This window comes from Tursiops truncatus, chromosome 20 (genome assembly GCF_011762595.2).
Source record: "Tursiops truncatus isolate mTurTru1 chromosome 20, mTurTru1.mat.Y, whole genome shotgun sequence".
Taxonomy (NCBI): Eukaryota; Metazoa; Chordata; class Mammalia; order Artiodactyla; family Delphinidae; genus Tursiops; species Tursiops truncatus.
In genome coordinates, this window is record NC_047053.1 from 5,278,996 (window position 1) to 5,291,856 (window position 12,861).

At 42.0% G+C, this 12,861-nt stretch overlaps 1 protein-coding gene across 5 annotated transcripts in view; it reads right to left on the reverse strand.

The window, feature by feature from the left end:
• Positions 1 to 1,492: 1,492 nt before the first annotated feature.
• The window catches only part of MAP2K4 (mitogen-activated protein kinase kinase 4), a 104,801-nt gene continuing 93,432 nt past the window's right edge, over positions 1,493 to 12,861 (reverse strand). For 3 of the 5 annotated variants that reach the window (XM_019944184.3, XM_019944183.3, XM_019944185.3), the window contains 4 exons: positions 12,095 to 12,172; positions 9,562 to 9,710; positions 5,277 to 5,322; positions 1,493 to 4,083 (listed from right to left, as the gene is read on the reverse strand). In XM_019944184.3, coding sequence (XP_019799743.1) covers positions 3,970 to 4,083; positions 5,277 to 5,322; positions 9,562 to 9,710; positions 12,095 to 12,172 — 387 coding nt within the window. In that variant the 3' untranslated portion in view covers positions 1,493 to 3,969. Of the gene's footprint in view, positions 4,084 to 5,276; positions 5,323 to 9,269; positions 9,432 to 9,561; positions 9,711 to 12,094; positions 12,173 to 12,861 lie in introns of those variants that run through there. The other 2 variants (XR_002178151.3, XR_002178152.3) reach the window with 2 other exon arrangements.

The following is a 12,861-nucleotide window of genomic DNA, read 5'->3' on the forward strand; positions in this document are numbered from 1 at the left end:
TGGGCACTTTCAAGACTTCATGCATCCCCAATCTATCCTCCTGCAGCTAAGACAGACGGATGGAGTCAAGAAGTGAAAGGGCATTTTAATACTAAAAGAGCCACCTCAAGTCCTTTTCCTGCTTCAGTGACTGCCACATTACGTCATCATGTTGATGGGGACCTCAATCCTTCTACACTGAATTCTCAGATGTTGCGCTTAAGAATCAGGACCTAGAGTTCTCTGGTTAGTTCTAAGTAACTACCTTCTACACAGCTGCCTTCACAGGGGCCACTAGGACTTCAAGACAGCAAAGCAGGCCTTGGTAAGGCTTGTGAGTGGAGTTATCCCCATAGTTCAATCTCCCAGCGCTCAGCTCAACCCGTTCTTGATGGCCATGTTTTAATTAATGTAATTTCTTATGGTGAGTGTTGGATGTGAATCTCAGCTCTCCTCCCTACTCTGTTATCAGAGCCAGAACTTCACTTCTCTGAGCCTTGTTTTTTTCTAATCTCTAAAAAGGGCCTCTACCACCTGCTTCAGAAGGCTACAGTCAGGATAAGCTGAGGTTAGCAAACATAGGTAGGGTCCACGAAACACTGAGTACATGGTCCACCTACGACACTCTGTCTTGCGCACAGCTGGTGCTCAGCTGGGATCTGGAAACTCCACGGGGTCTCCATTCCCCAGCAGATAAGGCTCAGCCAGAGGGGTCAGGATGCCTCTGGCTACACCCTTCCTTGGACAATGCTCGATACCTACCACACCTGCTTCTGTAATGGTGTTGCTGCCTCCGAGATCAAGTTAGCAGCAGGCACAGGAAAAGGGTAAGGTGCTGGATTAGTTAGTCTATGTTCAATGAGTCAGGATGTTGTCAACGAGCGACAGGTGGGAGCACAACAGGTCAGTCCTGGGGCTGGAGCTCCAGATTCTTCTCTGTGGTAGTTCCCAGGCCTCTATGGCTTTTTGCTAATTTCCACTGTCCTCCATCCATAAACCTACCAGGTCTGACCTCTGCAGGGCTTTGACCCACCAATCTCCCCCCTACCCCTCCTGTCTCGAGTAGCCGTGAATGAATGCATGAGCTGACATCTGATGCCTACTCAGCAGCCACAGGACTGGAAGCAGAAAGCAGGGCTGGCAGCCAGATGTCGGGCCGAGGCAGGCCGCGTTCTTACAGGCTGTCTCTCCACCATGACACGGCACCCTCCTCCTTCAGCAGTAAGAAATGCTGGGTCAAGCCAGGACAACCAACAAAGAAACAAATCTGAACTGACCCCATCATCACGCCTGCTCAAACAGAACGCAAAACTTTTTTCCAAGAAGAATAAGCAGAGAAACGGCAGCCAGAAGACGGGGCGAGAAAAAGAAAGAAGCCGTACACACTTCCAGAAGAAGAGAATTTTCCCCCATGTGAAATGCACAGATAATTTAATGGAATTGACTTGGAATTGGATAATTCCAATGGAACTGACCCTCTCAGGGTCTGACTTCAGAAAATCAAATTACAAAGTCATCATCACATCCTAGATTTATTACAACTGACCTGCAGGCAAAAGGATAGAACTATTACATAAACACTTCGATTCCATGTATATATCTTAAATAGAGGAAGAATTCAAACAAGAATACAGGATAAAATATTCCAAGCTCCAAGAAGCAGTTATGTTACTGAGCTCCATTTTTACAGACAAATAAGGCAATATCCCTGCACATTAGCTTTTTGATAATTTTTATACATTTTTCTATGGTACAAGAGAAAAATAACCAGAGCTCACAATGTACAGTTCTTATACTATTTTCACAGTTTGTGAACACTATACACCCTTTTGTTTTAATAAAGATACATTGTAATAAACTCCTTGCCCTTAAGTTTATAGTTTATAATAATCTATGATTAATACACTAAAATTGCCTTTTTATGTGGTCATCCACACAACAGAACGGTCAGATTAGCTCCTGGACAGTCAGAATTGCTTCTATCTCCATTGGTATATGGCAAAGTGACCCTATGCTGAGCCACACAGGAGGCTGACAGCAGAGATGCAGATTCCTCTGGAGTCCCCGGGAACGGTGGAGGATGATGGCTTGGTGTGGTCAGAGGCAGACACCGCAGGGCCTCCTGTAGAGCACTGGGAAGCCTGGGCTTCAGGTGCCATGGGGGAGAAAACAGGAAAACCAGGCAAGTGGACCAAAGCGATAAACCACGGGTGAATTCTGAAATTTACAGGGATGTAACTGTAAACAGCACCATTCTCCCTTTATTGTTGAGAAGTGTTTGTGACCGTCACCTGGGAGGAGACACAGCAACACCTACCACTGTTTGGTTCCGTCGCAGCCCCATCTGCGTCTCAGACCATGGCAGCTTTCTACTCCAGTGTGCGTGAGCCACTCACAGTGCTGCCTGACCGACTGTCACACAAACGCTCGGGGCCAGGGAGGCCAGAGTGAAACCACGGAGACCCGGCCCATGGGTAAGGGAGGAAGGACAGCAGAAGATGGCAGATTTAAATGGCCTCTTAGAACTATTCTGGGGTTCTTCGGGGGTTTTTTGGTTTTTGTGTTTTTGTAGACTCCCAATTCCAAGAAATGGTGGTGACCTGCTAGAGATTCTCGCAGGTGATGATCTCACCTAAGAGACTGCCGTTTCCCATCCTCCTCTGGTCAAGCGGTTTTCTCTAGAAAAGATGCTCCTTCATTACCTACCACATCAGCTAGGCCCCACGCTTCTCAGCCTTTTAAACAGTAGAGCATGTGAGAGACTGGGGGCTAAAAATCCTTGGTAAGGAACATCCTTGGTAATTATAAATGTTTCTGATACAGGAGAAAAAGGCGAAATATTGGATTAAGCAAAAGTCACATAGTGGCAATAGACCACACAGGTGGGTAAAGAGATGCAGAAGCTGAAGACCTGGGCCAGTGATGTCGAACAACTGAGATTTGGTCTTTTGCTGCCTAGAAGAAATCTTTATCTAATCAATCAAGGCACATTGCTACCAGCTACTTCTCCCTGTTAGTGAGTTATGATGGCTGAAGTATCAGGCTTGGGACCAAGGGGAAATATACAGCTGCTGCAAGTTGTTCCATAAGATTCTAGGATTAAAAACAGCTGTAAACTTTGCCCTCCGTACTTTTTTCTTCTTCCAGTCCAGGTGGTCTGTGGCAGGTGGAACATCCAGTTGGCAGCACACCAAATTCTGAGAATGAAATTCTTAGGATCAGCACCTTCTCTGACAAGTGGCAGACTCCTGAGTCTCCCCAGTGAAGAGCAGAGGGCTGGGGAAGGAGAAAAGAACACGTTCTGTCCTGTCTCAATCTTCTAATGTTCACCTCTCTGAACGCAACGTGGTTTTTGGTAAAGATAAATTCCCTCTGATTTAACATGATATCTCTAACAGGGAAGGAATTTGGCTAAGTACATCCATCCCCAGACATCGACAGTGGCTGTAAAGCAACAGAATGTCACATCAGTAAATCTATTGCACTTGGTGAAGACAGTAAATCCCTCCTCCGTCTCCCAGCTCCAGAAGGCAATGCGTCTCGTTGGCTGTGCCCGCTCTTCTCACTCCAGCCCAAGTCTGTGTTCAGACACAGCGCACCCATCACCGCATCCTTCCAGTATTTGGAAGTCTGACAGAACACCATTCCAGTAGCTGCGTCTCCAGGTTTCGAGTCTAGAAATGAATTTAAGATGTGATCTAATCACGGTCAACAAATTGATCATACTAACTTCCACATTTCATGAATACGTCCATCACGAAAGAGCAGGATGAGGTCTCTCTGACCGGCACTAACACTGCGTGATCGCTCAGGTATTACAGGGATGCACGTTCTAGGTGACGAGAGTATACAGACATGATGGAAACGAACACCAATCTTATTGCACATGGTGTCTGGGCGAGCAATAAAAACACTGTGGTACGGGATGAAGATTCTTTACGTCTTGCTTCCTCTCAGCCCTTTTGCCTAGAGTCTGACGTAGTAGCGATGTCAGTCGACATACATGGGAGAGCTGGGAGTAGCTGGCATTTGATCCAGGATTTTACAAACATAGCATGCGACCTCGACAGCGCGCTCTTCATACATCAAAATAAAGGGATGTTTCTGCAAGAATATTGAAAAACAGAAAAAGAAAAGAAAAATGATCAATATTCGCATCAGAGCTCACACGGAACTTTTCCCAGTTTCGACACAGCACAGAACTGCAGGCTCCAGCCAGGTCGAGCTGTAAATGACTGTAGCAAGGCAAGCACAGTCTGCACTCCACGCAGACGTGTTAATGGGTGTGAGCCGCTGAGATACGATGCACGGTGTCAGGCTCTGGAGGAACCGCCCTGGCTGTGAGGTCTGCAAGCTTATCTGTGTACCAGGACGGCACATTCCTCAGCACAAAGCATAGCTGGAGCCTCTGCCGCCATCTGAGAGCCAAGAAGAACGGCATGAATCACGGTCGCTATTCCTCGTGGGACACAGGCATGAACTCCAACCTCCCATATCTCCCCACATGTAGCAGAAGGACCTTACAAAAAGGCTTCAGTTTCGACCCTTCTGACCCCCACTCCAAAAGAGGCACAATGGAAACTTCTCCCCTGAGCTTGTGCGCTGTGCTCTCCAAAGCCTATGGCTCTGTACCTGCCTTGCAAACTCATTTTTTCGTCCTCCACCCCCAGCGATATTTTTCTTTCATAGCTTTGCTAAGTACACTAACCAAATACGTTTAGTCAGTGCTGGGGTTGACTGGAGTTCTACTTAACATCCTTGGAGAACCAGAAGCTAGTGTGACAAGTGGGTCTTTTCCTAAAATATTCCCACATTATTAGGTCACAGGACTTTCTTCACTGCCAAGACCAAGGCCAGATCCGGTAGACTGCTTAAAAAGTCCGAGTTCCATGGAAGGGTGAGAACTTTCAAAGAAATGAGAATTGGCCATACGATGTCAGTTTGTGTGAGAGCTTTTAATAAAGGCAGGATGAGCACAGTAAGTTCCTATGGCCGTGTTATACACACAGACCACGCAGTGGAAACGGCTCCTCAAGGTGAGTGCTCAAGCTCCTTCGGGCAGTTTTTATAACATGTGAAGGCCAAAATTTTCCATGAGAATCTAGCTAGTAAATGAGTAGGAAAACTAGACCTACACATTTTCTCTTCCCAAATCTCTTTGCTTTAAAACATTCTTTAACAACGCTCATTAAGGTCAATCAGTCTAGGACAGAGAGGCCGGCTGCTGCTTAGTGGACAGCATGCTGGAGGGCTCAGGAGTGAGGAGACAGCTCCAACTCCCCAAGTCTCAGACTCACCAGAAGTTCTTTATACTTTGGCCTTTTGGATTCATCCTTGGTAAGGCTAAAATAACACAAAAATTAACATCGTTAAAATGGACACACAGTTACCCAAGTACTTTTATTTTCATGAACAAAGTATTACAATCAAATAAGTAGGTTTTTTTCCCCTTCAGATACAAAGCAGACAACCTGCCAAACATAAAAAACACACAAAAAATGAGGCAATCTACAATCTAAGGATTTGCCCTTAAGATACTCAACGTAGGAGCATTAGTGAAAAATTAGAAACAAGTTAACTGGTGAAAATTGGATAAATCATGGCATAGCTACATGTTAGAATACTATGTAGTTAAACGTATTTAATGCATGTGTAAGTATAAGATTGTAAGTGTATATGTCTGTGTGCCTGTGTGTTTCTAAATATATACGGCCACTACCCTAAGAGAAACTTGTAATCCAGCGAGTCTGGGAGATAAGCTACATATGAATTTTATAAACTTATCCTTAGAACTAAAACATTTTTGCACTCTGTATCTTAATTCTGTGTTCTTTGTTCCAAAAGTTCACAGTAGTACAACTTCATAAGGACTATATTGATATATGAAAAACCTCTGCCCTCCTGACATTTCCCCTTGAATTCTACCCTGTCTAATTAATGTCGCCAGAAGTGCTTTCATTTTGTTTGTATTTTCCTGATCTATCTTGGACCGTACCTTAATCACCACTCTCCTCCAACCTCAATTACATTCACTTTTTTAGTATCAGACATGAATCTGGGCAATACAGGTCCCCTATATCTAAACTCAGTGCTGTTCTTCACAGCTGCACCTTCTGTAGTGGACGCCTCACTGTGCTACACAGATGCCTTCTTTAGGAATGAAGAACTTACTCCTCCACTGCTGGGAGGGCTGCCAGCAAGCAGCCCTCGGTTGTGGCTTCTAAGGGATGGTATCAGTTGAAGACAGCCACCTTGGCCTTCTGGCGCCAGCCTGTATCTAATGACTGATCCACAAAGGGGCGTAAAGTCCAAGACCCTCCTCCCATACGAGTCAACCTTGGAGGGCCAGCCCAGCTTCACAGCTTCCTACAGGGCTGGTGGAGGCTTTGGCTGAGGCTGCATTGCCGCCCAACTCCCCTTTCTGCCTAGCCCTGCTTTCCCTCCCTTTGCTGTTTGTTGATCCAAAGATCACTACCTACCACTTAACCAACTTCCTGTACACTTTTTACTGTCCCCAAAGCCTGCTTTCCAGGGAACCAACCTGCAACACCCTTTTGCTGGGCTTACTTTTCTTCTTGGTCAAATATATCTTTTCAAAACAATCTGTGAACGGTAAACTCTTAGGCTTTCCCTTCCTGGAAAAAAAAAATCTATACTTCCTCATTTTGAATGATAATTGAGTGCCCATGTATAAAACTTTAGGATGAGGTTGACAATTATTTTTCCTCAGCACTCTGGAGCTATGACTCCACTGTTTTCTGGAAACTAGTGTTGCTGATGACGAGTCTGCTGTCAGTCTGATTCATTCATTCTTGCAGGTACTCTAAGTTCTCTTCCTGCCAACTCTTACTTTATCATTGTTCTGCAATTTTGCTTCAGTGAATTTTTGTATAAATTTACCTTTATTTATCCTATGTGATACAGAGACTTTAACTGAAATCTGAGCACCTATCCTAGATCAATTCTCAAATCTTTTCCACTATTATCTCCTTAAATATTGCTTCTCCACTTTCAGAGCTGTTTTTCATTTCCATTATATACATCTTAGAATTACTCATTCTCTTCTCACTGATTTTTAACTATTTTCTTTCATACATATTTCTCTACATTATGCTGGGGAAACCCTTCAAGTCCATCTTCCAGTTCCCCAACTCTGTCTTCAAGTGTTTTCAGTCCAGAGTACGTCACATCTGTTGTATCTTTGTATCAATAGCTATGTTTTTTCATTCCCAAGCCTCCTAATTAATTAGTTTTCATAGCTAACTGTTTCATTTCTGTTTACTTCTTCCTCAGTTTTAATGAAACTTACACCTTTACTTCCTTGGGCATCTTAAATATACTTATTTTAAGTGTATTTTAGACTATTCCATAATCTCATCTCCATTAAAAGCAGCTTTATGTTCTAGTCTGTTGCTTTTCTTTCTTTTTATTTTAAATTAATTTTTATTGGAGTATAGTTGCTTTATAATGTTGTGTTAGTTTCTACTGTACAGCAAAGTAAACCAGCTATATGTATATATTTATCCCCTCTTTTTTCGATTTCCTTCCCATTTAGGTCACCACAGAGCACTGGGTAGAGTTCCTTGAGCTATATAGTAGGTTTTCATTTGTTGCTTTTCTTAGCACTAGACTTCATGCTTCTTCATCATTTTTTTATTATTACCCTCCCTTCCCATGAAAGTTAAATATGGCGTATCTGCTACAAACCATTATACTATGCAGGATTTTCTGGCTCTCCAGAACAAATTTTTGTCCCTTGGGGGTGACAGCACTCCACTAAGAACGCACGTTCTAAACAAGTTTTCAACAAGAAGTAATGATTGGATAGACATGCATCATAAAAAAATACAGCTGTGACAAAAAGAAGGAAAATGGCTTGGAACAAGGTGATATTGGATTATGAGGAAACCAAATAGGAATCCGAATGATCCAGGTTAGATACTAGAAAATGCTCAGGGATAGAAGAAGGGAGAATGGACAAATGTGGAGAGCTGATACGAGCATATCACAAAAACAGATAATACTTCAACCGCAGACCTTAATGATCTGGAATGAGATGGAACTACGTACCTACTCAGGGAAAACAACGTGAGATTCAAGTCTATAACCACTATTTATGGGAGAGAACTTGCACCACGGGACACAGAAATAAAAAGTAAATATAAATAAATAAATAAATAAATAAATAAATAAATAAATAAATAAATATATATATATATATATATATATATATATATATATATATATATATATATATATATATATATATATATATATATATATATATATATATATATATATATATATATATATATAACAAAACCAACAGAGAGATCAGGAATTAAGAAGAAAGCAATCCTGGTGGAGTGTTCCCAGGTGATTATTTTAGACATTATGCTCTATGACTCACACAGATTCTTTTAACCAAATATTTCATTAAAGTGGAATATATAAAATGATCACATTTTTCAATTATATACTGTATATATGTGTGCAAATTGGTAAAAGTAGATGTTTTTTTTAAAAGGAAAAAGCAGCCAATTTGCGTCATCCTTATGGCCCTCTTCTATCTAAAAATCTTGAGGTATTCTTCTCCCCTCTGAAAACCAACACAAAAGTAGAATTTGGTTAGAGAAGATGAAAGGGACTTGAAAACTGGAGCCAAACAAATGTTTTCTACATATTCAAAAAGAGGGCAATGCTAGACCGTGAAACATTAAGTCTTAGTCTTATAGGACCTAAAAGAGTAGAGAGAAACAGCATTCCTGGAAAGAAAAAATTAAGAAAAAGAAAAGCATTTTCAAGAATGAAAATATACAAAATGCTCTGGCTTTTTGCTCATAAATATATCTTACTTTTAAATCATGTTGGATAAACAGAATAATTATCAAAAATATTCAAATGATAACAAAACAGGTTTTATTTAAAATTTAGATAACAAGGCACGACTGTCCTGTTGCCATATCAGTGTATATTTATTCTTACATGCTGCAAACACATACACGCCTGTAAAAAGGGGAGTGAACAATATCAGGTGTGGGGTTCCTAGAATAAGGAAACTTATTGGAATAAGGTTCCTTGGAATAAGGTCTCTGTGAGGCAGTATATGGTTCTACCAACTGAGCTTTGGGCCTGACACTACTACATACACCCAGCTGGGTTACGTGTCAGGTCAGAGCAGAGAGCCACCCCTGAAAGTCTGGCAGGATCTTAACTTAGTAAAAGCTTCCAAGTGATTCTGGTACAATTTCATTGTTAGAACCACATCAGAATAAGATGATCAATCTCACCTAGGCTGTATTTCTTGTACAAGGTACTAGAAATCTGGAGGCAGCAGCTTCTCCACCACCCACATCTGTTTTTCATCAGTACCTGAGTAGCAGAATAAGAGAGTGATGCCTCTCCAGGCTAGCTGGAGCCTTCCATGTAGCCACAGTGATCCAGAGTCCCAGCTGAGAAGACAGAGCGATATGAAGCAGGCTCCCCTTCCCCAGTATAAAGTACCAGTGTTGCTAAGATTAAGTAATCACCTCACTGTCCTCTCACCGCATATCTCTGAGCATTCATAAATCAAATACTCACCACAAGTTGACAAAGTTGATGAAACTTGGGGAAAATTCCCTTTCCTCAGAATTACTCAACTGTGGTGGGTCTCCTTTCACAACTTGTGTTAGTTGATCAAACACACTATTCCACTTTGGATAAGGAAATCGGCCTGTGGCCAATTCGTACTAAAGAGAACACAGAGGAAAAAGCAAAATACACTGGGCATTACTTATTAATCCAGTACTTATTACTCCTCACTGGAAAGGCCACATTGTAAATCTAAACTCCAAGCAAAACTCTTGAAAAAGCCTTGACTCAAATCAAGATCAGGTTGAGGTGCAATCTTCAGAATTATGGCTAAGTGGAAGGGATATTTAGAAATCAAGATAGTATGTCCATATCTGCCACAGGTCAAACATATTTGTGAACTGTATTCTCATCTTTCTCCCACTCTGTTCTGAGGACAATGGAAACCTAGAAACTGTGCTTTTTCCAAGAACTAGGTTTAAGTCTGCAGCATGGCCTAAATGAACCCCATTTTACGTGCACTGACAGGCGACCCCAAACTTATCAGAGATGGCACATGACAGACAGAGCACTATCTGAGAAGATGGTTTTGGAGCTTCTTCCACTGAGATTTGACTTTGTCAGTTTAGTCAAATATTAAAGTACCAGTTTGCACAATGAAAGGAAGGCGAGCAAGCAATCATAAAGCCGTCCTCCGACAGGAAGCTGGTATGGGAGGGCCTTCTTCCCCAGAAGAGGCCTCCTGCAGCTCAGCACCGTCTCCACTTGCACCTGCGCCTGTGGGAAAGCAGGCAGGTGGGCACGCACACACACACGCAAATCCACTCCTTTGGCTGAGGTTTCTTTTTGATAAAAATACAAACGCTTGGGAAGAAGTAAACCTCCTTGATTATTCACAGCAATGGGAATTGCTTCATTAGATTCATTCCTGAGAACAGGTTTTAATAAGAGAAGGAAACAGTAGGACACAACATCATAAGGTGAAAGACTTAGGATCTTAGGAGTTAATTTCACACATCTCATAATTTTAAAAATATTATATGAAAATAATGTCTCTATGAAAAATTAAAAAGCAATTATAAGTACTGAACGCCTTGCTTTTAAACAAAGTTTAGCCAGAGGTACTAAAGGAAATTGCTTAAAAAATTCCTATGTTAAAACCTTTCACAGAACAAAATTTTGTTTTTACAATAAAGTAAAAACTTGCTTTTTAAGCATAACTGGCTTGGACGTAGATAGGTATTTCTGAGTCGTGATTACCTCTTACATGCAAACAGTTGTCTCAGTTGTTAGCTATAAGTCTTGCTCCAGTCACCAGACCTAAGATTCCCAAGTTCTGTGTTCTCTCCTGACTAACGGGGAAGGAATCCCCTTTGGTTAGTGGCTTCACGCTGAGAAAAGACTCCACGAGGTGTCTCCCATGTCTGCTCACAAGGGAAACCAGATGGAGTCTTGTGCGGAGCTGAGCTGTCAGCCTTCATGTCTCTAGACGGAGAATTCATTAGGTGTGGCACAGTGACTCACCAAGGACACTCACAAGGGTGTGTGATCCTCAGGAAGAGGACCTTAGTGCCATATAATGCCAATAAACAAATGGAGATTACTTAACAAGCTACAGGAAAAGTTCACTGCTCTGAACCTGGTGTCTCGGGGCTCTGGGGTCTTACTAAGATGGGAGGAAAAGTTTTGGGTTGCCTACCGAACAGGACACAGCCCCACCTATACTGATGTAAAATTCACATCCAATGTGGAAGAAGCTGCTCTGAGATCAGAAAAATGCCATTCAGCCCTGGTAAAACAGCAAGCACAAGAAAATAAATCTAAAACTTCAAAACAGATTTTGGTAATAAGGAAATCAGCAAATGAATCTGTTTTTAAAATAGAACCAAAATTTCAATACAGTCCACAGGTGAGACAGTTTATTTCATCATGCTTGTTAGTTACAAACTAAGTAGTCTTCTTACTATTCTCGCTCAGTGTTGTTCTAAGGTAGAACTTTCATTGAGAATTGTCACCGCGGTGGTTCTTGTCCTTCAACAATGGAATTACTTTCAGCATGTGTGACTTTTCTATTCGGTGAATAGACGATTCCAAGTAGTATATAACTACCTTCATATATATAAGTATGTGCACCTAATACACACACTGTCCACAGTATTACTGGACATACGACTCCTGCTTGAGATGGGGACGCAGCTGCACTGCTGCACCGACCGCAGGTGAGCTGGCCTCCCTGTTCCTGCTCTGAGCGCAGTTCTGACTCCTAGTATCCGTGGCCAAGAGATCCAGGGCCACTACATTAAAGAGCCCTAGGCACTTCACAAAACCACAAGGGAAATAATCAACTCTAGCTTGAGTTTTAAGATAAAAACTTGTTTTTCTACACTTGGGGGGCAGGGAGAAATAGGTATATAAAATCAAAAACTAGAAGAGACCGGATATGTTCTTATGAGTGGTGAAAGACTGGTTATGGTTAAATTTTCTTTTATCTCTAAATGTCTTATAACACGACAATGACAAGATTGAGTGAACATGAACATACCAATGTGATCCCCAAACTCCAGACATCAGAGCGGACGTCATATCCTTGTCGTGACGCACTTGGGTCTATTCTTTCAGGCTAAAACACAAAGAGAAATCACCGTCATTCATTACACACACCCTCCAGGAGCAAGTAATGGAAGCAGGAGCTGGGTAGGCAGCCAGAACACCAGCACACTCCTAGAGGAATCCATGTCTAGGGCCAGACTGGGAGTAATAGGAAGCCAATATTATACTGAAAACGAACAGCAAGGAAAGACCCAACTCAACGGCTTCCTCCATAAAGGGAATACAAGCCTAATTTTTCCCCCTAAGGACGCACAAGAGTTTACAAAACTGAAGCTGAGAACAGACAGAGGGAGAAAAGAGGAGGAAAAAGGAAAATCATAAAGAATTACAGGGCCAGATTAGTAGCAAGTAATGGTAAAAAGAAGAAAAAAAAAAGACTAAGTTTTAGAATCTTATCACTTTTTGCTTCAGTGAATAAGGACATACCACAGTATATTTGAGACACAAAAGCAAGTATGAGCTAACTTTATTATAATTGCTCCACTCACTCTTTATCATAAAGCTAAATATCTATACCTTTAAAGATACAGATTTACAGAACTTCCCTGGTGGTGCAGTAATTAAGAATCCATCTGCCAATGCAAGGCAAATGGGTTCAAGCCCTGGTATGGGAAGATCCCACATGCCATGGAGCAACTAAGCCCGTGCGCCACAACTAGTGAGCCTGTGCTCTAGAGCCTATGAGCCACAACTACTGAG